Source organism: Lissotriton vulgaris, chromosome 1_2 (assembly GCF_964263255.1).
Source record: "Lissotriton vulgaris chromosome 1_2, aLisVul1.2, whole genome shotgun sequence".
NCBI classification, from domain to species: Eukaryota; Metazoa; Chordata; class Amphibia; order Caudata; family Salamandridae; genus Lissotriton; species Lissotriton vulgaris.
Window position 1 is genome coordinate 268,136,071 of NC_141686.1, and position 25,023 is coordinate 268,161,093.

General features: G+C 49.3%; 1 protein-coding gene across 3 annotated transcripts in view; it reads right to left on the reverse strand.

Moving 5' to 3' along the window:
• KDM4A (lysine demethylase 4A) overlaps positions 1-25,023 on the reverse strand; it is a 500,020-nt gene that overhangs the window by 11,265 nt on the left and 463,732 nt on the right. For all 3 annotated transcript variants that reach the window (XM_086953195.1, XM_086953196.1, XM_086953197.1), the window contains 3 exons: positions 13,762-13,932; positions 12,121-12,240; positions 8,044-8,136 (listed from right to left, as the gene is read on the reverse strand). In XM_086953195.1, coding sequence (XP_086809321.1) covers positions 8,044-8,136; positions 12,121-12,240; positions 13,762-13,932 — 384 coding nt within the window. The remainder of the gene's footprint in view (positions 1-8,043; positions 8,137-12,120; positions 12,241-13,761; positions 13,933-25,023) is intronic.

Below are 25,023 nucleotides of genomic sequence, written 5' to 3' on the forward strand. Positions count from 1 at the left end.
GCTAGGTTTACCAGCTTCAGTGATCCTAATCTGCTGATTAAGGGGTTCTTTTGGACAGGGGGCCCTTTGGGGTCCACCACTGGCCTCCCTGACCTCTTCAGCCCTGGGCTGACTGAGGCAGGGTAGAGAGGTGCAGGTTACCTGCTCCAGACTGGGTCCCACCTGGGAAGGGTCCACTGCCATCAGGGGCACTACCAGGCTAGGCCTGACTACCTCTGGGGCAGTTCCTTCAACAGGGGTAGAGTCAGTTCCCCGAGGAGGCTGGCTCTCACCTAGTGTCTGGGAGGGGGAAGACCCTTCTTCCTCCTCAATGCTCTCTGTTTGAGTGGAGTGATCCATTGTTTCAGGCTTCACAACCTCACTATCTGTTTGAGTAGAGGCTGAGACCATTTCAACCTTGCCAACCTTTTCAGGAGGGCACTCAGTTTGTGTTTGGGCTGTGACTGTCACAGCCCTCCTATCCTGTTCTGGAAAGTCTGTCTGAGCCTGGGCAGTGGCTACCACTGCCCTTCCAACCTTTTCAGGGAGGAATGGTGCTTGGACTGGGGCTGTAGCTATTACTGCCCCACTAACCTGTCTGGATAGGCCTATCATTCTGGAGTGAGTTTCTTGCTCCACCTCAGCCCATGCTGAGAGTTCCAGGTCATTCCCCAGTAAGCAATCTACAGGTAGGTTATCTGTCACTGCCACTCTCATGGGCCCTGTGACATTACCCCAGCTGAGCTTGACTACTGCCATGGGATGCCTTCTCTTCACTCCATGAATGTCTGTCACCTGATAAGTAAAACCAGGGGTCAGTTGAGCAGAGGGGACCAGATGGTCAATCACCATGGTGATGCTGGCCCCTGTGTCTCTGAATGCCTCAACTTTCTGACCATTCACTATGACCTCTTGCCTATACTTTCCCAAAATGTGGGGTCCAGTAGTGAAGTTGGCAAACCCCATGCCAGTCTCACAGACAAGAGTGTGGTCAGGGGACCTGGCTAGGCCATAGTCCTCCTGATTGCCCAAAGTAATGCCCACCACATTCTTGGGGGCACTCCCACCACCTGGGGGATTACCACTAGTGGTAATAGGAGGTTTAGGAGTATTACCTGGGGGTATATTTCCCTTACTGCCACAACTGGCATCACTTTTGTAATGGCCCACCTGTTTACAGGTATGGCAATAAGGTTTCTTCTGTTCTGAAGGAGTGTTCTGGGACCCACCACCCTTGTTGGAGTTTTGGGGCCCTTGGGAAGTCTTCACTGTGGATTTATCCCCACCCTTCTCTTGAGGCTTGGTTGATTCCTTCTTCTGGTCACCACCCTGGTTCTTAGGCCTGACCCTGGTTCTGACCCATTTGTCTGCCCTCTTACCCAATTCCTGTGGAGAGGTCAGATCAGAGTCTACCAGGTGCTGGTGTAATAACTGGTTCTGACAATTATTTAAGATTTGCTCCCTCATAATTAGATTGTACAATCCTTTAAAATCAGTAACCTTACTACCCAGTAGCCAGCCTTCAAAAGCCTTAGTGGCACAATCAACAAAGTCAGACCAATCTTGAGACAGAGTTTTCTGGGTGTCTCTGAACATCAACCTGTACTGTTCAGTGGTTAAACCAAACCCATCAACCAGTGTATTTTTCAAGATTTGGTAATTGTTAGCATCCTCCACTCTTGTAGTGAGGAGCTTATCTCTACCTTTACCTTCAAAGGAGAGCCACAAGATAGCTGCCCACTGACTTTGGGGAACACCCTGCACAGTGCAGGCCCTCTCCAAAGCAGTTATCCATTTGTGGATGTCATCCCCTTGTTTAAAGGGGGGCACTATCTTATTCAGGTGCTTTGTATCAAAACTCCTTTCCCTATTGCTAGGTATATTGCTGCCACCAGTGGGCTGTAGCCCACATAATTCTTGCTCTCTAGCAAAGGCAAGTCTCTCTTTGGCCAGGGCAAGTTCTTCCCTTTCAATCCTCAGTTTGACTGCCCTTTCTTCAGCTTCATACACTCTCCTCTGAGGGGAAGTCATCCCTCTGTGAGAAGAGTTGTGAGAGCCATTGGTTCGAAGGGATCTGTTAGAGCCTCTTGATAGAGACCTAACTCGTCCATTCCCAATGTTAAGCTGACCTGAGAGTGGCCCCAGGGGTCCCCTAGTACCATTCTCATGCCTGCTTAAGTTGGACCTGGTTAGTCTGCTGACTTCTACCTGTCCCTTATCTGCCTCATCCCCTGACAACTGATCCTCATCCTCAGCATCATCTGCTTCCTGGAGGGGATGGTCATGGCTATCAAAGGGTCCCTGTAAGGAGGGCATACTCTCATCTGGATTAGAAGGGTCTGGGTTACCAGCCCTACTAGCATCATAAGCCTCTAAGAGACCAATCAGAAAGGAAGTGGTGGGGTTAGACCCCTGTCTTATCTTCCTGGAGGTACACACCTGTCTCAACTCCCTGAAGCTAAGAACAGTATATCTGGAAGTGGGGACCTGTGGAGGGTCCACTGACACAAGGGGAGACTCAGAGTTTCCTCCTTTGTCTGACATACTGTTTCTAGTGTGGTGTAAGTGATGCACCTACCTACACTATGTGTTTGCCTACTGATCCCTTGCTAAGAGTTGCAGCCAAGGTGTGCTAAGCCTTGAGGAGCTGCAACAGCTGGTTCAGTAGAACTCAGAGTATTCTAAGCTAAGTTATATGTACCTAACAGTACTTATGTGATCTTTCAACAAGATATTCTTAGGATACGTGTGGTAAAACAACAGCAAGCTCAAATCCCAACCGCTGCTCACCAATGTGGTAAGGTGGCCTGATATGCAGTGCTCACTATTCTAGTGAACACTATGTATCAGTCCAGCAACCCTTATTGATGATTGGTTGTAAGTCAACCTTATAGACCAGCTATCCTAGTAGCATGGATACGAGCAGTCTAAGGCTAAAGACTCGAGAGGGCGTGTTAAGCCAGCTGTTATACCACACATATATCCCTTGAATACCAAGTGAAAGGACACCACACAAGTGTTATGAAAATAAACAAGATATTTATTAAGATTCACAACAGCCCTGTACTCTTTATGAGGACAGGGTACTAAGCACAAAACAAAACTCTTACGAAAATACTTAAGTTAGCACAGTATATACAAATGCCCGAGGGGCACGGAAAACCATATACTCTGAAAGTGGAATGCGAAATTACTAGCAGGTAAGTACAGTACTAATAGCCTTTGGAATCGCTAGGACTTGACTATAGAATCGTTAGATTACTTCTTGGAGACCCAGGGGACTCGGGTGCAGAGTGTGCACTCTCACGCGTGATGCGGGACAAAGTCTATGGTAGCTAGTAATGACAAAGTTAGTGTTCTCGGGCGAACCCGACCTGGTAGGGAGAAAACGAAAGTGGATCCTGACCCTTGGATAGTGAGGCTATGCTGGGGCACCGAAATGCCGAAGTTACCTAGCCCAGGGGCTGCAGCTGCATAGGTCTCAAAGGACGTCGGGAATCCTCGTAGACGGACCAGGAGCCTGGAAGAAAGAAGTTGCTGGCAGGCGACCAGTGAAGAAAGTTCGATGGATCCAAGCCTGGATCGAAGGAAGATGACACCTGAAAGCAGAGGGGACCAAGTTCGAGACTACTAGCCAGTAGTCAGTGGGCACCAGGAGGGCACCGGATGGTAGTCACCTCGACTAGGTGAGTGGGTGACGCTGTGCTCACAGATCTCACGGACCAGGAGGCGTTGTCGGCGACCAGGATGGAGGAGCGAGCTGTCCCACGATGGATGAAGCTGTCGGCGTCGCTGGACCCAGGATTGGGCAACAAAGCCTTGGCAAATTCAAGCCCACGCGGTGGACTCAAAATGGCGTCTGGAGTGGACCAGGAGGGTCCGGGGTGCCTCTCTTGAAGAAGGAAGCAAGGGCCAGTCTGGAGCAACCAGACCAGCAGCAGTGATGTCGTCGGGCGTCGTGAAGAAGGCCACAAGCCAGCCGGCTAGTAGCCACACAGCGCGGTGAGCACGCAAAAGCAGAAGGGCCCCACGCAGATCGTGGAGATGCTGGAGGGCTGATCTTCGGTGCTGGAGCTGCTCAGGGTTGGGGCTTCTCGGACCCCAAAACACTCACCAGTGGAGCACACGGTGGGCTTGTTGCAAAGAAGTCGTGCAGTCTTGGCGATCGTCGGTCCCTCGAGGTCTCGTCGCACTCACGGTTCTCAGCTTTGCTGTAGAGGTGAGTAGAGGTCAGAGGTGCCAGGGAAGCCGGGTCTCGTCGAGCTGGGTCGTCGGATTTGTGAAGAAGGACTTGCAGCAGACCGCAGTGTTCTTAGGATGGTGCCCGCTTGATGCAGGGTGACTACTCCTTAGCCACAAGGGAGAATCTTGAAGAAGAAATCTTGATGTCCTTTCGCAGAAAGTCGTGTCTTGATTCCAAAGATGATCTAATTTGAACAGGGGGCCCGCTCCTATCTTCATACTAAAAAAAAGGGGGCTGACCCGGTGACTAGGTCCTGCCTATGGGTGGGACTAGGAGGGGGGTGGTTACACCCCTCTGCCTTTCCCCAGGCCAGGGGCTGGTATGCCCCTGGAACTGGTTCCGACCGGCCTATGCGTAGTGAGCACCGGGGTGCCACTCAGCAGTCACCTTCCTGTAAATCCCTGCCTACCCAGGATACACAAAACCATGTCTGGGACGGTGCTAGCATCGCCCCTGACAGGAAACCCTTTGTGCAGGCTCCCCTCGCTGGAAGGACTCCCAGCTGCAGGGGGTCAGACTCGTGTCTGTGGTGGCAGCATCCATTTTGTGGAGCTGAGGCTTCGTTTAACTTTAACCGGGGTTCACAGTTACATACATGTTGTGTCCCTCTAGAAGGGTGGAATGCTAACCCCGTCGCCAGAATTGGCGAGGGGTTAGTATTCCAATTCGTATAACACCTTACTCGACATGTTTTGATAAAGCAATACCAAAGATAGCATTTAACCGCGAGGATTATAATGCACTTAAGAGTATATGGTATGCGATATCATGGAACAGCTATTAGGACTTGATTCCGCAAGCTGCAGACAGGCTCAGCTCATGCCAGAGCACCATCTCACACGATTCCAAGCACTCTGCCTTCAGGATTGTTAAGGCCTGCCATAGGAGTGACTGATAGGAATCTGTGTGTCCATTTTAGGGTTAGATATAGGTATACTATATCTACAGCAAAGGGTGATTACACGACTTTGCCCCAGCTGTTCTGCAGCCAGTTGTGTCAAATTTAGGAGGCCAGCCAGGGGTGGCATAATACATGCTTCAGCCCCTGGTAGGCCCTGGGTACACCTATGCCCTGAGTTACAGGGTCTGATAAGGTGGCCCAGTACCAATTGGAAATGTACCTAAGGTACATGGAATCCATTTTACAGAGAGAGCAGTAGGCCTGGGGTCCTGATTGGCAGGATCCCAGGTCGACTATGTCAAAAACCAGCTAAAACACAGGGCAAAAAGTTGGGGGCAACCATAGTCAGGAGGTACCTTCCTACAGGAACGATAGACTAACTTGTGGGGACCTATAACTTTGATGTACTAGAATCTCTTACCTCTTGCCCTCGTCCGTAGTAGTCATAGACAAGACCATCTGTGTCTCGAGGTCAGATCTATCACGGAATTTAGATAATAGCTATGCAGCATAACCTTGTGGCTTGTAAAGTGGGACATCCCGTGTTTTTATTCTCCTTCCCCCTGGTCCCAGACAAACCCAGAGTGGGGGCCTCCTTATTTTTCTAGTTGGTTTGAATGAAACATTGAAAAACTGCAAATGTACTAAAAGTGAATTACTTACCTTTTGTCTAAGAAATGTCTCAGTGTGATATCTAGCAATAATATCATACTGATTAGCAAAAGTAACTTAAAAAGTAATCCAAAAAGTAACATGTACAGTAATCAGTAAAGTAACTAAAAAGTAATTTCTAACTGTTGATTTACATGCAATTCAACCAACTGCACTTAGGAATTAAACTTTAAATCACTGCATAATTCTTGAAAATATTATTATTTTACTTACTTGCACCAGGCTTGGCTTGGTTCTAGAAATAAAATAACTAAATAATATTTTTGATACAAACCAATTGGTCTAAGTCCAGTCTTTGACTGTGTGACATAATTTGCTGCCTGCGTGTGTACAACAAATGCTTCACACCCTCTGATTAAGCCTTACTGCTCGCCACACTACCACAAATGGAGAGTACGGTATTATCTACTTTAGCCTCGGGCTACCTTTGGGGATCCACTGGACTCTGTGCACACTATACCTTACTTTGGTATAGTATATACAGAGCCAGCTTCCTACAACTACTTCCCGGGGACGTTACCCTCAATTACTTTCTCCAAATTCAACTCCTCGCTGCACAAAGTTTAACGATCAAAACTAGACATCAGTAGCTGCAAATCAGGATCACCAATGGATTCTTGCCCTCCGAGAATGCTGTCAAAAGCTATTGAAGTAATTAACCCCCTGATGAATTCCCTGTTTAATACCTTAGTGGAATCATCCTCTGTCCCAGTACTCTTTAAACAGGCAAAAGTTACACCTCTTCTGAAAAAGCCATCAGCTAACCCAGATATTCTATCAAATTACCAGGCAATTTCTCTGGTCCCAGCTCTTTCCAGATGTTTGAAAATATGGTTAACATTTAATTAACATTTAATTATCTGACAACTCTTCTGCATCTGCCTCTACTAGGCTTAAGGATGAATCAGCCCTGATGGAAGTCTCGGCCACTACAAAATTATTTTACATAAAAGAGAGATGGTCACCCTTGTACCTCTTGATTTCTCAGTGGCTTTTGAAACTGTATCACAATTATTACTCCAACCTTAGACAGAGATGGGCATCTGTAGCTTGGTTCACACAGGAAGAGGTGGGAGCACACTGCTTCACCTCTCAGTAGAGTTCGTCACTTAGCATTCTGGTCAATGCAGTTCATGGCCAATGCTTACTTCAAATGTCACTGGAGTATTCCACCAAAGTTGGTGCAGGTTAGTGCTGTAAATCTGTAGACACGTGTTTCTGGATATCATCCGTCATCAGTACAGATAAAAACACATTTTATTTGGGGTTGCTGAGCAGGCTGGCACAAACTTTTCAGGTCTCAGTACCTCTCACAGGTGCATCTCCACAAGCTCGTCAGCTCAATGGCTCAAGGGAGCCTTTTCAAACAAGTAAGCATGGACTACAAACTGCATTTACCATAATGCTAAGAGGCCAACTGTGCTGGGAGGTCCCACCCCTTCCCATCTGTAGCTTAGTTCTTACAAGGCTCCAGTTCTTGTATGATAGGCAGCAAACAGTAACTATGGTCAATACCTCATCAGAAAACAAACAGCTCAAATATGGCATTCCCTAGGAGTTACCACTGAGCCCGACATTATTTAATGTATACATGGTCCCCTGGCGACGTTAATAGAATCTTTTGGAATGAAGTCGTGTCTTATGCAGATGACACGCAGATGCTCGAATCTGTGAATACCCCGTAGACTTCCTTCAGAATGTGTCTGAAGTAACAATGTATGCATCATATCCTGCTAAAATGCAACATGGATAAGGCGGAGATCCTGGTCATTGGACCTTGTAATACTTGTTGTGTCGATGATTGGCATCAGAAGGATTGGGCCTCAAGTCTTGCTAACCCCTCCTCCTCCTCCCTGCAGTAACTGTAAGAACCCTTGGAATTAAATTTGACATTAAGCTCTCTTTTCAACTCAAATGTCTAGGTGTAATTGGTGTGTTTCCGTCAATTTTATGACCATTTATAAAAAAAGTTCTACCCACTACAGGAGCACATTACTCTAAACCACTAATGTTGGACTGCAGAGCTTACTATAGTATGTGCATTATTTCAACATGTACACGTGTGGATGACATGCGCATTACTTCACTAACTAAAAGGAGGGCTTCCTCCCATTGCACACAATTTTAACAGCAAACTGCAGAAATGTCTGACACTCACACATATTTCGTAGGTGAGTCATTAAGGTCGTTAAACACCTTCACCCACACTGAACCAGCAGAAGACTGACTACCACTCAAAGTAACTTACCAGACGAGACTTGACTCTTTTAGGAAGTTCTTCATTAAGAGTATAGGCATCTTCTCTCTTCACAACCAGCTGGGACCCGTCTTCAAACTCCACCTAGGAAAGTCAAGACAATAAATGTCTATGATTGCGCACTAAAATTTGCATCTTCAGGCTCGGTTCCATTCAACTTGTTTAATAAAATGTAGTATAACGTGGAGACCAGAGAAAAACAATATAGACAATGTGATCACATTCAAAATTTAACAAGTTTATACAAGAGTTTTTCTAATCTGTCCTTGTTCTCACAGCTTCTTCTCTTTATGGACTCCAAGACCTTGGACATGTAATATGGCCTTGTGTCTGCTAACCAAAAACAATTCTTAAACCCTCTGTGTAGTTTCAGATACTCAGATGACCGAGTCAGGCCAGCAGGGTAACATCAGGAGGAGGCAAATATAGATACTGGCAAACTGTATCTTAACTTTAATAATGCTGGACCAACTCAGAGTAAACACGTGCAGGTTCTGTGGGTGTGCATTAGGACAATTTACCACCACATACTAACTAACGTGTCTCACACAGCAGGCTTTGTTGCACGCTGACATCAACATGCAGGAATACTGGACCAAAAATAATTGTACCTTTCCATCACAAACATCAAAGATGTGGTCGTAACACTACTGAACCCTTTGCCAATAGACTTAAAAAGCAATAGTCTCTTACCTGTAATCCTTGTTCTCTCTCAGGGGAATCTCCGCTGAAATCATAACCTCTCAATGTTCCCACCCACAAGCAGTTCTTTCCAAGTCACATTTTTACAGAACATTTGCCTTACTTTGGAGAGAACAGGAAATGCATGCGTAAAAATGTACAAATCGCAGCCTTTAGACAGACTATGTTGCAAATTTGCTTGAAATGATGGAGGGGAAAAAGCATTCAGGTGTACGGACAATATTAGCATGCACAAACGGGAAGGTTCAGGGTGCCCCTAAATACAAAATTTAGGGGCATTACAAGTAGGGTGAGGGCAGAGACCAATAGGTCCCTGTCCTGGGGTGGGTACCCCTGTCCCGGTGTGAGTAACCTGCTCCTCTCCTGTGGGAGGGGGGCAGGAGCCTAGCTGTGAGTGGGTAGGGCTTCCTATCCTCAAGATGGCGGAAGTCCGGAGTAGTGCTTCACCTCGCCTTCTCCACCTGAGAGGTGGAGTTGACACAGGCTGGCACACCCACTTTCCTGACGTAGGGTTTCCCGCCAGTTTTCCCGCCAGAGTGGGTGTCAGAACTGATGGGGGCCAGTTCTGATTACAGCAAGTGGTCTGGAGAAGCTCATAGAGGTGGCATGCCTTTGAAGCTTCCTCCTGCCCATCCTGGGGGAGGAGTCCTAGCACCTCACACAGGATGTGCATTGCTGCAGGCCCAGGAGAGCGGGGGACTCCAGCAACATGTCTGCTGTGTGGCAGCCTAGGCAGCCTCTCAGACAAGACGTGGATTGTAGGTTAGGTTTCAGGGGGCATCTCTAAGATGCCCTCTGTAGTGAATTTTACATTAAATCTCACACTGGCATCAATGTGGGTTTAATGTGCTGAGAAGTTTGATATTAAACTTGTCAGTCTTCAGTGTAGCTATTATGGCGCTGTGGAGTTCGTAATGACAACCTCCCAGCACCATATACTCTTAATGGCATCACTGCACTTACAGTGACCAGGGTACTGTAGGGCATAGGGCCTATGCACTTGTGCCCACACCACTGGCATAGGGCACCAAGCTAGAGAGGTGACTGATGTATGCCAGGGCAGTGGGGTTGTGGGCATGGAACACAGGGAGGTGTGCCATGTCGACTCTTTGTTTAGTTCTGCACCAGGACACCTAGCCTGAAAAGGCAGTGTGTGTGTGTCAGGGTGCAGGGCCCCTAAGGGTGGCACAATAAGTGCTGCAGCCCTTAGGGGTCTTTTCTGGTCACAATGCCCTGGGTATTCATGGTACCATTTACCAGGGGCTGACATGTGGCCAAAGATGCCAATTGGGTTTTAGCTTCAATACAGTTTTAAGGAAGGAACACAGGCCATGGGTACCTGATTGCCAGGAGCCCAGGGCACACTCAGTCAAAGCACATCAGCAATTCAGCAAAAAGTGGGGGTATACCATGCAAGAAAGATGGCACTTTCTCACACCTTCTCCTCAAGACCATTTGTGTTATTGACATTGAACCAGCCCTTGACAGTGAACAAGTAGGTATTGTACCTCTTCTTGACGTCGACGCCCTCAAAGTCGAATGGGCCGTCGTGCCTCACCGGATCTTTTTAGTTTTGAATCTCACTCTGCTGGAGAGGGTGAGATAGAGGCACTGGTAGAAGGAATAGTCTCTCCTCGCCCCTGGGACATCTCTCCAGCCGGGGAATCTTGCCCTTTTCCAGTGCTCTACTTGACCATGCTGGCGAATCCTCTCTCGCTCTCTCAAATTACATCTGGAGAGGGTCTTGCAGTGGCGACCCTCCTTAGGGTCATGAAATTCTGGCAAACAGGGAGCTATTTTTGCAATTTTTCAGCCACATTCTGGGCATTTCGCAACACAGAGATGGAATTTTGCAAAAACGATTGATTCCTGTCGGGGACATATCAGAGAAAACTCTTCACCCTAAAGAACTCTGGAGTGAATCACTTTTGGGAAAAAAGAAGTGAAACATTTTGAGTGAAAAAAACCTTAAAAGGCAGAGCTGTGAGCAGGAACCATAAATAAGAACTCACTTAATTGCCACCTACAGGGCATGATGAGACACAGGAGGCCAAAGTGTCCCTTAAAGGCGCAGTGTTCTTTTCTCATTGTTTCAATACTGCAGCCTCTCCAGTTTCATTAACCTATTCTTCCTACCATTCACTTTAAAAGAACGTAGACGTTTTAAAATGTAACGTTAATTCATTTTTAAATACTTTTGGAAGGCTGAATGATTTTTCTACTATTTTATATAATAAGTGAATGGAAATTGGCAATATAGCCTGTTTTAAGGCTGCAAGTTGTACATTTTGTCACATGTACCTCCTGGCATTTCCGAAGGAAGGCAAAGATATTGTGAAAATGTGACTTTGACAGAACTGTTTCGAGGTCCCCGCATGTGTGTCAGACTATTCAGTGCATGATATGAAATGAAATGAAATGAATGAAATGAAATTTGATTTGTAGAGAGCATGGCTGCCCGAAAGCGTCCCAGCGCTTGCTTAGGGAACCCGTCCTGGTATTCCCCTGCGAGATAACCCATTACTGGGCATCCCCAAGGTGAAAGCCAGGCATCCCGCTGCGAGGGGCCGTTGTGGAGATTAAGCAAGCTATTGCCCAGAGTTACAGAGTGGGACTCCATGATTGGAATAGGCACCGAGGCACGAATTGTCAGGTCCGGGGAAATTTTGAGCCCAAGACCCGCCGAGGCGGGGAATTGAACCCTGGTCCGGGCCAGACCTCTGCATCAGGGTCTGCTGCTCCAACCACTTGAGCCACACTTCTCCACACTCCGCATATGATTATCAATTAAGATTCCCTGTGATAGAACTCGACTTATTCTTTTATATTTCTTCCTTGAAATAAGCTGTCATGTCCAGATGTAACTGAACTAACCTCACAATTCATTCATACTTTAGCTGCATTCCACTTTACTTTTGCTTTTTTCATTGTACAGGGCACTAAGATATTCTGGTGTGGTAGCACCATATAAAGTAGCTAACTAAATATAGTCATTTTCATCAGTGGTCTGGTTGCAGTCATGGATACTTAAAATCAAAGCACTTATGGAATTTGGCCGGCAGTTGTGAACAAACGATTGCTGGTGCAGCCATTGAGGGTAGACTTCAAATCTTAGAATTGCTAAAATGGCTCCAGAATAAACACAATATGCTCCACAGGTACTACTGCTACACAAGATCTGTCTGTATATCATCTGCAACAGATAACATGTGATGGTTCCAAGCCAAATGGTTAAGTGGAGAAAGAAAAGCTTTCTGACAAGCAACCCCTGCAGAGGACAGAGAGCATGTGTGCACATTTAACCTTCTGAAGCTACCATCTTGGTGGCAGTGGACGCCATAAGCGCCAATGGAGTTGCAGTCTCACCTCGTACATCTGGATGACATGAGAAGCGATGAATGAGGCGCCGTACACCTGTCCATCTGTCCACCTGACCTGCACAGCTTCCCCAGCAGGAGGCGGCCCCGACTGCACACAACTGTGACTCTAAATGAACAAAAAACAATAGTATTAATGATTTGCACGCATGAAACGGGAAAGTTGCTACACCATGTTCAACACTTTTGGAAGAGAGCAGAATAAGGAAAGGAACACCAACCACACATTCTTGGAAAAAGAAACCAAAATAATTCCAGACATTAACCCACCAGCATGGCCAAACCCAATTTTACAAACCCTCTATTGAAGAACACATGTACCTGGGGACAAGCTCCTTTCAAATAGCTGTAAGTCAGGGGAGCGTGCCTCAGGAATGTGCTTGGAATGGAAACCAGGCGAGAATCAGATTTCACTTTTCAGATAAAACTGGAACCATATAGCTGGGTAACAGCAGCAGCAGGAAATTCCCTAGGAATTGAACACCTAATCTATCTAGTTACTTTCATATCATTCTAGGTGGTGCATTAACATGTAAAGAGATCTTGGAGCAAGTGGGGTGTCATGTAACCAGTTGTTAGCGAACAGTTCTTGACAGTTACTTGGCCTCTGGTGCTTAATAAATCCGACCTGCCATATACGTCTCACCAAAGGGGGGTATCCGTGAGTAAGAAACAGGTCTATAGTACTGGGAGAGAGTGATGTGGTTGAAGGGTGAGAGGTATCTCCAAAGTGGTGCTCCATTGGGCATGAGTCTTGTGGTCTTCCATCCCAATTCTTTGGTTTTATTTGTATATTGATTTACAGGTAAGATTTATAACTTAGAAGCCCTACAACCTACCCCAAGTCAGCAAATGTAGTGTTAGCAGTATATTAAGGTAGCTTACCTAGCACTACCGTAGTAAGCAGCTGAGGGAGTGTTAGGTCTGGCAGATCTCAGTTTAACAATCACAATTGGGTCCATTCTGCATGTTCTCAGTGAGTGTGTTTATTACAGTGGTGGCAGTACAGTGGTAGAGATGAAGCTGCTCTTGTCGAGGCTATATATTTCTGATCGAGAATCTGGTGAGCCGAGGCTATAAGAATGGCTATCCATTTTCTTGCGCCTCGGCTGCTCTGTGAAGTCAGCTCTGGAGGCCTAATACACATCTTAACTTAGCATGAGAAAGATGTAGTGCCTTGAAGCTGCTGGATGATTGTGGGGGAAGGGCCACTGCTAGTGTCTGGTACAGGCAGTGTATGCAAGAAAGGATGGAAGCAAGAGCATGATTCATTCTAATTCACACTCTCCACATAGTAGGAAGGCCAGATTACAATAAACTAATGGTATAACAAGAAACATCCAACATAATGAAATAAAGCCTCCAAGGACCACGCAGGCAACAATATATTCCATAATTTCCAAGGCAGTGTAGTGCAGGAGGCACCCACTGTTACATCCCATAAGAATGTTTACTAAAACCTCAAGGATAGGTGAGATTATGCCAATGTGCTAAACAGTTCTTACTTAGAGCAGATCAGGCAACACCCAAAGACATACATAACAACTGGAGAACCAAAGTCTCAAGAGTAGAGCACACAACCTCCTGAAATCTATAACCAACCCCCTACAAGAGAATAAAATCAACCTACCACTATATCCTCAGGATATAGGTCACTGCTGAAGGAACCGTCGTCAAAGTTCACTTCGTAAAATGTTTCTTTCATTCGTTTAATCACTTCACATTGATAGTAGCGGCCGTTTTTATGCTTGCTGATCACAGACTGCCCAACTTCAAGCTCTGTTTGGGAGGGCTTCACAGGCTGGAACAGGGTTACAAAAGAATAATACTCGGTTTCATTTTATAGCCACAGGCGCCACTACAAAAATAATATTTGCAGATATTGCACCGATCCACAAATTCACCACAACAAAATTAAAACAATTCCGTTATTGAGTCACATTTGCATAAGTCATCAACGGCTGAAGGAAAATGCTACTTACCAGTATGCATTTCATCTGTTCTTGGCATGTAGAGCTGCAGAGTTACACACTTTGCATAGATCGCCACCTAGCGTTGGGCCCGGATGTTTGCAGTTAGTTGTGGTCCTGAAAAGGTCTTTGGAAGTCACAAGATAGGCGACTCCTCCTTTGGACCACATTGCGCATGGGCATCGGCTCCATCCTCAGATTGTTTTTCGCCAGTAGGGAAATGATGGAGCTTTGCAAGAAAAGGAAGGATGTTCATGTAAGCTGTAGCTAATTAAGATAATACTGGCACAGACAAGGGTAGCTGGGGAGGCGGGTGGGCGTGTGTAACTCTGCAGCTCTACATGCCAAGAACAGATGCATACTGGTAAGTAGCATTTTCCGTTCGAGGCATATGAGCTGCAGATTACACACTGTGCATAGATTGTATAGCAGTACCCACTCTTAGCGGCGACCACCCCTATCTGTTGCAGTAGTTTGAAATAATGTTTTGAGAACAGCCTGGCCCACATTAGCTTGTTGCTTAGTTTGCACATCTACACAATGGTGTTTTGTGAATGTGTGCGGTATAGACCATGTAGCTGCTCTGCAGATGTCATCTAGGGGAATGTTCCATAAAAATGCCATTGAAGCCCCTATTTTCCTTGTAGAGTGGGCTTTAGGGGGAACAGATAACGTACGTTTAGCTTTGTGGTAACAAATCTGTATGCATTTGACAATCCATCTAGCTATCCCAGATTTTGAAATGGGATTACCCTTATGTGGTGGTGAGAAAGACACAAAAAGTTGTTTTGTCGGACGAAAGGGTTGTGTACTTTCGGTGTAGTATAGCAATGCCCTTTTGACATCTAGGGTATGAAGAGCTCTTTCTGCTACTGTCTGCGGCTGCGAGAAAAAACGGGCAGTTCCACAGATTGATTGAGGTAGAAGGGAGAAATGACTTTGCAGGAATTTTGGATCAGTACGAAAACGATCTTATTATGATGCATTTGCAAGAAGGGTTCTTGAATGGTTAGTGCTTGCAGTTCACTAACTCTCCGCAGAGAAGTAATAGCTACTAGGAACGCAACCTTCCATGTTAAAAATTGTAGTTCACATCTATGTAAGGGTTCGAAGGGAGGTTCCATTGGCCATGTGAGAACAATGTTTTAATTCCACACAGGTGAAGGTGGTACTCTGGGAGGAATTATTCTCTTAGGCCTTCCATAAAGGCTTTAATAGTAGGCACTCTGAACAGAGATAGATGCTGTCTATTTTGCAGATATGCTGCTATTGCAGCAAGATGCAGTCTAATAGACGTGTAGGCTAAGTTGCATCTTTGGAGGTGCAGTAAGTATCCTATGATCTGTTGAATAGACACGTCTAGTGGATTAATATCGTTGTTGTGACAATATATTAGAAAGAGTTTCCACTTAGCTGCATAACATGCTCTAGTGGTTGAACGTCTAGCTTCTTATATGACATTCATGCAGTCTGGAGGAAGGTTAAGGTATCCAAATGCAATAGTTACAACTTGTGTAACGATATATCTGTAAGAGACATTAGTTAGTGATAGATTCCTTACCTTAGAATATCCCCAGACGTCAGACTAGATCCGGAAACTTTTGCGTAGCAGTACCCTTGCGCGTCAGTAGGCGTCGTCTGCGGCTCCGCGTCCGTCGTCGGCGCCGTGATGACGTCGTCGGAGTACTTAGACGCCGCCTCCGCGTGCTGACGTCAGTTCTTAGACACAGCTTTTCCGCGCCAGAAGCGCAGAGCCATGCCAAAAACCAACACTGGTGCCATGAAATTAGGGCCCTAAAAGGGGCTGACCTTAACCCTAGATATCGGTTCGCAGAACGGGGAGAATGGGTGGGTCGGTAAGGAATCTATCACTAACTAATGTCTCTTACAGATAAATCGTTACACAAGTAGTAACTTGTACATCTGAAAGAGACACGTTAGTGATAGATTCCTTTCCTTAGAATAGATACCCCAGCAATACCATCCCCGTGGTGGTGGCTCTGCGAACCAATAATCACACCAGAAAGTCCTGGAGGACGGAACGGCCAAAGTAGCCGTCCCTCCGGACTTGACTGTCCAGGCAATAATGTCTTGCAAACGTGTGCAGCGAGGCCCACGTAGCCGCCTGGCAAATGTCCTGCAAGGGCACACCTCAGCCCAAGGCAGTTGTAGTGGCCGTGGCTCGAGTGGAATGAGGCCTCAGCCCAACAGGGGGTTCCTTCTTAGCCAAGGAGTAACACGCCTGGATGCACAAGATAATCCACCGGGAGATGGTCCGCTTGTGCACCGATTTCCCTTTCGTAGCGCCCGCGTATCCAACAAAGAGTTGATCATCCACCCGGAACTGTTGTGTGCGATTCAGATAAAATGAGAGCACATGTTTTGGGTCCAGACGGTGGAGCCTCTCCTCTTCCCTCGAGAGGTGAGGAGGCAGTAAGAAGGTGGGCAACGTGATGGATTGCCCATTGTGGAAGGCCGTGACTACCTTGGGTAGGAAGGAGGGCCTAGTCCGTAACACAACCTTGTCCGGATGGACTGAAAGGAAAGGAGGCTTACAAGATAAGAGCCTGGAGCTCACTCTCTCCTGGCAGAGGTGATGGCTACCAGGAAGGCAGTCTTCAAAGAAAGAAGGCGAAGAGGACAGTTGTGAAGCGGCTCAAAGGGAGCGCACATCAGAAACGTAAGAACCAGGTTCAAGTCCCACTGAGGCATCACGAAGGGAACAGGAGGAAACGTATGAGTGATGCCCTTCAGGAATCGATTAACGATAGGGGACTTGAACAAAGAAGGTTGGTCAGGCAGCCTCAGAAAGGCTGAAAGATAGCACTTGACAGTGCCCAGAGCAGAGCCCTGCTGGGCAAGAGAGAGAAGAAAGAGGAGAACCTCAGAAAGAGGGGCATTGAGGGAATCCACACCCTTTGCTGTGCACCATGCCACAAATCTGTTCCACCTGCAGGCGTATACCGACTTTGTGGAGGGACGCCTGGCTGCCAGAATGATGTTACAGACTTCAGGAGGCAAGTCAAATGGCCTCAACTGTCGCCGCTCAACCTCCAAGCATGGAGGTGGAGGCTGGACAGGTTCGGGTGGAGGACCGTCCCCTGCTGCTGCGACAGAAGGTCCTCCTGAAGAGGCAGACGAACCGGGGGATCGACTGACATACTGAGTAGCTCGGGATACCAGTACCTTCGTGCCCAGTCCGGAGCCACAAGGATGACTTGTTCCCGGTCGCGCTTGATCTTCTTCAGCACTCTGGGCAGAAGTGGTATAGGCGGAAAGGCGTACAACAGACCGCAGCTCCACTCGCGACGAAAAGTGTCTCCGAGCGAGTGCCGCTTTGGAAATTCCACCGCGCAGAACTGATGACATTGCACGTTCTCTTCGGTGGCGAATAGATCTAACCAAGGCTCTCCCCACTGCTGAAAGAGGCCTTGCGCCACGTCAGAGTTCAGACGCCATTCGTGATCCATCGAGCACCGTCGGCTGAGTTCGTCCGCCCTGGCGTTCGGGAGAACCTGCCAGGTGTTGAACCATCAGAGTCACGCCCTGATGTTCCAGCCATTGCCAGAGGCGCAGAGCCTCCTGGCAGAGGGTCCACTGCCCCACCCCGCCCTGCTTGTTGCAGTACCACATGGCGGTGGTGTTGTCCGTGAACACTTGCACTACACTCCCTCGGACAGACGGGAGGAATGCCTTCAGTGCTAGACGAATCGCCCGCAGCTCCAACAGGTTGATATGGAGCCGGGACTCTGCCGGAGACCAGAGGCCTCTGATCTCCGCCTCTCCCATGTGGCCCCCCCAGCCCTGGAGGGACGCGTCCGTCACAACTACGTACTCCGTTTGGGGAAGGGAGAGGGATCTGCCGTTGACCCAATCGCGGTCCGTGAGCCACCACTGCAGCTGTCTCGCAGTGCCCTCCGAGATCAGGACATGGTCGGACAGGTTGCTCTGATGCTGGGCCCACTGAAACTTCAGGTCCCACTGCAGAGCCCGCATCCACCACCGTGTGTGATGCACCAGAAGGATGCAGGAGGCCATCAGCCCCAGAAGCCGCAGCGTCAACCTGACCGAAACCCGGGATAAAGGCTGGAAGACCGGAATCAGAGCCTGTATATCTCGAACCCGCTGTTCGGGCGGGTAAACCCGAAACTGCGCTGAGTTGAGCACCGCTCCGATGAAAAGGAGCTTCTGAGAGGGGCACAGGTGTGACTTCAGCACATTGATGGAAAATCCCAGCTGGTGCAGGAGATCTGCCATAGTCTGGAGGTGGCTGACGACTGTCTGGGGCGAGCCCGCCTTCAACAACCAGTCGTCTAGGTAGGGGAAGACTGAGACCCCTAACCTGCGCAGATGAGCTGCGACCACCGCCATCACCTTCGTGAACACCCGTGGGGCACTGGTAAGGCCGAAGGGGAGCACAGTAAACTGAAAGTGCTCGTGGCCTACTGTGAACCGCAGGTAACGCTAGTGGGCCGGCAGGACGGGGATGTGGAAATACGCGTCCTGCAAGTCCAACGCTACCATCCAGTCTCCTGGGTCTAGGGCAGCTAAGACCTGAGCCAGAGTCAGCATTTTGAACTTCTCCTTCCGGAGGAAGCCGTTGACGTTCCTCAGATCCAAGAAAGGGCCTAGGCCCCCTTTGCCCTTCTTGGGTACCAGAAAGTAGTGGGAGTAGCAACCACGACCTACTTCTGGCCCAGGAACGCGCTCGATGGCCCCCTTGGCCAAGAGGGCCGAAACTTCCTCCTGCAGGAGCCGCAAGTGATCCCCCGATACGCGGTGGTGTTCTGGTGGCATGGCTTGAGGAGTCGTCTCGAAGGGGAGGGGGTAGCCCCTCCGGACGATCTGCATCACCCACCTGTCTGAAGTGACAGTGCGCCAGTGAGAGTGGTGATGGCAAACCCTGCCTCCCACTGGCGTCACATGGGCCGAAAAAGCACGGACTAGGAGGGTTTAGAGGTGGATGCCGCGGGTGCAGGTGTGGACTGACTCCGCCTGGTTCCCCGACCGCCTCCGCGGCGGTTTCTACGTCCGCCGCCGCGCTGGACGACAGTCTGCGGCGATTAGCTGGCGGCACGTGTGGGGGCGCCCCTTCCTTGGCCACGAAAGGAGCGAAAGGAACCCGTTTGCTGGCGCGGGGCCGAGAGGCCCAAGGACTTGGCCGTAGCCCTGGAGTCCTTAAAGCGCTCAAGCGCGTGGTCCGCTTTGTCGCCAAAGAGGCGACGGCCATCGAACGGCATGTCCATCAGAGTGTTCTGGACATCTGCCGAAAAATTGGCGGATCTCAGCCAGGCGTGGCGTCTCACCGCCACTGTCGTAGCCATCGCTCTGCCTAGCGAGTCGGTAGTATCCAGCTCACACCTGATTGGATACTTGGCTGCGTCTCGGCCCTCCACAAGGGCTTGGCGAGTTTGGCCTGTACCTCCAACGGGCACTCTGGCAACACTTCCGCTACCGTCTCCCACAGAGAGTGGGTGTAGCGGCCCAAGAGGCATGCGGTGTTGGAAGACCGCAGTCCCAAACTAAGGGAGGAGAATATCTTCTTTCCATAATTCTCGTACCTCTTGGATTCCCTGTCCGGCGGGGCCGTCGGGAATGCGGTCTGGGAATTAGAGGCCTGGATGACCAGACTCTCGGGGGTGGGGTGGGAGGACAGGAAACATGGGTCGCCAGGAGCCGGGCGGTGACGTTTGGCCACGTTCCTATCTACGGGCGAACCCGTAGCGGGCCTGGACCAAGTGCCCAAAAGAACGTCCGTCAAGGCCTCATTAAACGGCAGCAGAGGCCCCATTGAGCATGACTGCGGTTTAAGGACCTCTGTGAGGAGGTTAGTCCTCACGGCCGCGACGGGAAGCTCAAGGCCCAAGGCCTTGGCAGCCCTCGTCAACACCACACCATAGGTAGCTCCCTCCTCCGAAGCCAAGGTAGGAAGAGAGACAAATCCAGTGTCTGGAGAGGTGTCCAGGCCACTGGCCTCCCCAAGGTCTCCTGCCCAGTCCATATTAGACTGACACTCCTTGGTCAGAGGGTCCTCCGACCCCTCCCAATCCTCCTCATCACCCATCTCCTGAGATTCAGGGTTGTAATTGTATGAGGTCGGTTCATAGATGTAGAAATCTCCAAACGGCATCGGGTGCGGCGCCGATAGGCGCTGTCCCGACGTCGGAACCGAAGCAAAGGAGGTATCGGGGACGGCGCCGCCCGAGGACGGCGCCGGAGGTGACACCACGCGGACCGACGCCGGGGAGGGGGGGGGGGGGGGTGGGAGGGGTCGTAAGATCCACCGGTGACGATCCAGAGCCCAAGGAAGGCCCTGCGGAGCCGGGCCCGAAGGCGCCGGCGCCGCTGTTCCCTGCGGCGCCGGGCCCGAGGGCACCGGCGGTGTCGGGATCGTGGGGCCCCGGGCCCGAAGGTGCCGGCGGCCGAAGCACCCAACGGCGTCGGGGTCGAAGCCCCTGACCCACTAGGGCCCCCAGACGGGTCCGCTGGGCCCGGAGGCGCCGCGGAGCCCGTCGGAGGAGAAAGGGACCTCATGGCCATAAGGAAACGCTCAATCTCCTCCGGCGTCTCGTTCAGCCCAGGGACCGGAGGGTATGGGGCCGTCGGGGCGCCCGCGACTCCCGAGGAGCCGCGTGGGCGGTGTCACCCGAACCCCCGGCCGCATCGCGCGAAAGTCGGGGGGAGTCAGAAGAGCGATGATGCCTCTTTGACTTCTTGTGTTTCTTACCTGACGACTTGGACCCGGAGGAGTGGTGCCAACTCCCGGAGCGGTGACGGCTCCGTCCCCGCGACCTGTCCCTCGACCTCCCTTGGGACCAGGACCTCACACGGCGCGGGGCCGACTGCCGGAGTTCGAGCCGCCTGCGGGACCGCTCCCGCCTGGCTTTCCTCGAAAGGGCCCGACAGTCGGGGCAGGCCTCGTCGTCGTGGTCGACGCCCAAACACGTCAGGCACTGGCGGTGAGGATCCGTGACCGATATGGTGCGGTCGCAATCTTCACAATGCTTGAAGCCGGGCATCCCTACGGCAACGTCGATTCGAAAAGGATCAAAAAGATCACCAAAAACTTAGTCAAAAATTGACTAGGGTAACTGCTCTTTCCAGATCTGAGCTGGCTGGCGCGGAAAAAAGAACTGACGTCAGCACGCCGAGGCGGCGTCTAAGTACTCTGACGACGTCATCACGGCCCCCACGAAGGACGCGGAGCTGCAGACGACGCCTACCGACGCGCAAGGGTACTGCTACGCAAAAGTTTCCGGATCCAGTCTGATGCCTGGGGATATTCTAAGGTAAGAAATCTATCACTAACGTGTATCTTTCAGATTCTAGGATTTCAGGAGTCAGATCGCATGGTTGAGCTGAGCTGGGTCCGGGTGCCTGATCTCTCCATGGTTCTGTGTTAAAAGGCGTGGAGACAGGTATAGTTTTTGGTGCAATACTACAGACAGTGGGTGTGGATATCTGGCGGCGAAGCTTGGGCATTTGGTGTTTTCGTGGGTGGCAAAGAGGTCTATCTGAGCCTTTCCCAACAGCTGAAAGAATGGTTGAAGAACTTGCATATGAAGTTCCCACTCGTGGGTCTGTTGTGTCTGAACAGCCTGCCCTACAGCTGTCTGCTGTTTGGAGTGCACATCTACACAGTAATGTTTCGTAAATGTGTGTGTGGTAGACCATGTGGCTGCTCTACATATGTCTTCCAAAGGAATATTTCCAAGGAAAGCCATGGAGGCCCCCAACTTTCGGGTGGAGTGGGCCCTTGGTGGAATGGTGAGAGTGCGTTTGGCTTTCTGATAGCAGATCTGAATACATTTAATGATCCACCTGGCTATACCAGCCTTGGAAATGGGGTTACCTTTGTGTTGTGGCGCAAAGGCAACAAACAGTTGTTTAGTCTTCCTAAAATCTTTGGTCCCATCAATGTAGTACATTAGTGCACTTTTGACGTCAAGTGTGTGGAGCATTCTCTCCGCAAGTGACTCTGGATTTTGGAAGAACACCGGTAGTTCTATAGTTTGGTTGATATGGAACTGAGACACTACCTTAGGAAGGAATTTAGGGCTAGTGCGAAGCACCACCCTGTTAGAATGAATCTGAATAAATGGCTCCTGGATAGTTAGTGCCTGGAGTTCACTAACTCGTCGTAGCGACGTAATCGCTATAAGGAAAGCCACTTTCCATGTCAAGAATTGAATCTCGCAGGAATGCAGTGGTTCAAAAGGGGGACCCATCAGCCTGGTGAAGACCACATTGAGGTTCCACTCTGGAGCTGGTGGTGTCCGTGGAGGAATGACACGTTTGAGTCCTTATAAAAAGGCCTTAATGGCAGGCACCCTGAAAAGTGAGAGGTGTTGTCTGTTTTGGAGATAAGCAGCCATTGCGGATAAATGTATACAAATGGAAGCATAGGCCAGATTACATTTGTACAGATGTAAGAGATAACAATTGATCTTTTGAATAGATGCATCCAGCGGGTTAATGTTGTGGCCTGCACAATAAATGACAAACCGCTTCCACTTCGCCGCATAGCATGCTCTGGTGGTGGGCTTTCTTGCCTCTTGGATGATGTTCATACAGTCAGGAGGTAAGTTGAGGTAGCCAAACTCTAAGACTTCAGGAGCCAGATCGCCAGGTTGAGCTGTTGCGGATCTGGATGCTGAATGTCGCCATGGCTCTGCGTCAAAAGCCTGGGTGTGAGGCGCAGCCTTTGATGCGGTACCACGGACAGTTCTAGAAATGTGGTGTACCATGGTTGGCGAGCCCACGTCGGAGCAACCAGGATGAGAGTCATCGAGTGCTGCTTCAGCTCGCGTGCCACCAGCGGTATTAGGGGTGCTGGGGGAAAAGCGTACGCAAATCTGCCTGACCAGTTCATCCATATCGCATTGCCTTGCGATTGTGGGTGTGGAAACCTGTCGGCAAAGCTTCGGCATTTTGCGTTCTCCTTTGTGGCGAACAGGTCTATCTCTCGATGACCCCACCTTTGGAAGTATTTATTTATTTATTTATTTTGAAAGTTTTATATAGCGCGGACAAGATCCTTGCAGATATCAGAGCGCTTTACAAAGATAAGTACATGAGGGAGCATGGTTAAACAGATAAATCAATAGGTCAATGAGTACAAATTGGTGGCGTCTAAGCCCAACATGAGTACAAAGTAGTACAACTAGGTGGTTACAAAGCTAAACATGTGAGTAATAGACAGTCAATACAAATAGTCAAAAGGGTCAAACATGTAGTATAGATCGGTGCAGAGTACTAACAGTGATCAAGATAGTAGTTCAGGTGTATTTAGCCATGAGGATAGCTTTTACTTCATTTTTAAAGAGTGTGGTGGAAGAGATAAGCCTGGTTTCGGTCGGGAGAGAGTTCCAGATCCTAGGCGCCATTCCCGAGAAGGAGCGCTTATATGTTTTTTCCTTCCGGAATCTTCGAGGTTTCAACAGAAGATTGTTTGTGCCTCTGGTGATTCTAGCTCCTCCAGAGATTGTCAGTTTCTGAGCGAGGTATCCGGGTGAGTTTAGATGTACCGCCTTGTGTGTCATGCAGGCGATTTTCAGATGTATTCTAGCTTCAAATGGCAGCCAGTTCAGGGATTTCAGGTCAGGAGTGATATGGGAGTGTTTTTTTGACCCAGTGATGAGTCTCGCTGCAGCGTTTAGAGAAGCTCTTAGGGGTGCGGTTGTAGTTAGGGGGAGTCCGCAGAGGGCGATGCTGCCGTATTCAATTCGAGGGATGACTAGTGCTTGTACTGCCGTTTGGGAGTCTTTGGCTGGGAGGTAGGGTTTAAGTTTCCTCAGAGTGTTGATCTGGAAGTTTGCTCCCTTTGTTGCCTTGCTGATATGTTGCTGCATGTTCAGATTGGTGTCGAGTGTTATGCCTAGGGATTTTGCTGAGTCCACGATGGTGGGTTGGACATTGAGTGCAGTTGGGTCTTTAAGCCAAATTTGAGTGGTGGAGACCTTCGCTGGGGGTGAGATCAGAAGGAACTCTGTTTTCAGGGCATTGAGTTTGAGATGATTGTCGGCCAGCCATGATTGGGTGCTTCTGATCGTTGAGTTCAGGAGCAAGATGTCCTTGGGGGACTGTAATTTGAGATAAAGCTGGGTGTCATCTGCGTACATGTGAAAGTGTACATTGGATGCTTGTAGCAAGGTAGTGAGCGGTTCCATGACTAGGTTGAACAGAGTTGGGGATAGAGAGGATCCTTGGGGGACATCTAGCGTTACGGGTATTGGCGAGGACATCGTGTTGTTGCTCTTGAATTTCTGCGACCTGTTGTGAAGAAAGGAGGTGAACCACTTGAGAACAGTTCCCGATAAGCCCATTCTTGTGTTTAGAAGCTCTAGTAGATTCTCATGTTTAACAGTATCAAATGCTGAAGAGAGATCAAGGAGGATGAGGAGGCAGGTGTCGTTTTGGTCTAGTATTTGAAGTGCGTCGTCAATTATGTGAGTCATAGCCGTTTCTGTACTGTGCCCTGCTCGAAAGCCTGACTGGTGCGGGTTGAGGAGATCAAATTGTTCAATGTGTTGAATGGGTGGAGTACTGATGGATGTATCTCCCACTCGAGCCTTTGGTGGCTGTACCTGCTGAGCAGGTCCGCCATCTGAAGTCCTTGCCTGGGAGGTGTTCCGCCATGGGGAAGATGTTCCTCTGAATGGCCCACTTCCACATACTCTGAGCCAGATGAGACAACTGTGGAGAGTGTGTACCTCCCTGCTTCTGAATGTAGTACATGGCCCTCATGTTGTCCGCCCGGATCAACACAACCTTGTTGCACAGATGTACTTTGAAGGCTTTTAGTGCCATGAAGATCCCCATCAGTTCTAGAACATTGATGTGAATCTTCCTTTGCTGTGGTGTCCATAGTCCCTGCACAGTGTAGTGGAGTACATGAGCTCCCCATCCCTGGAGAGAAGCGT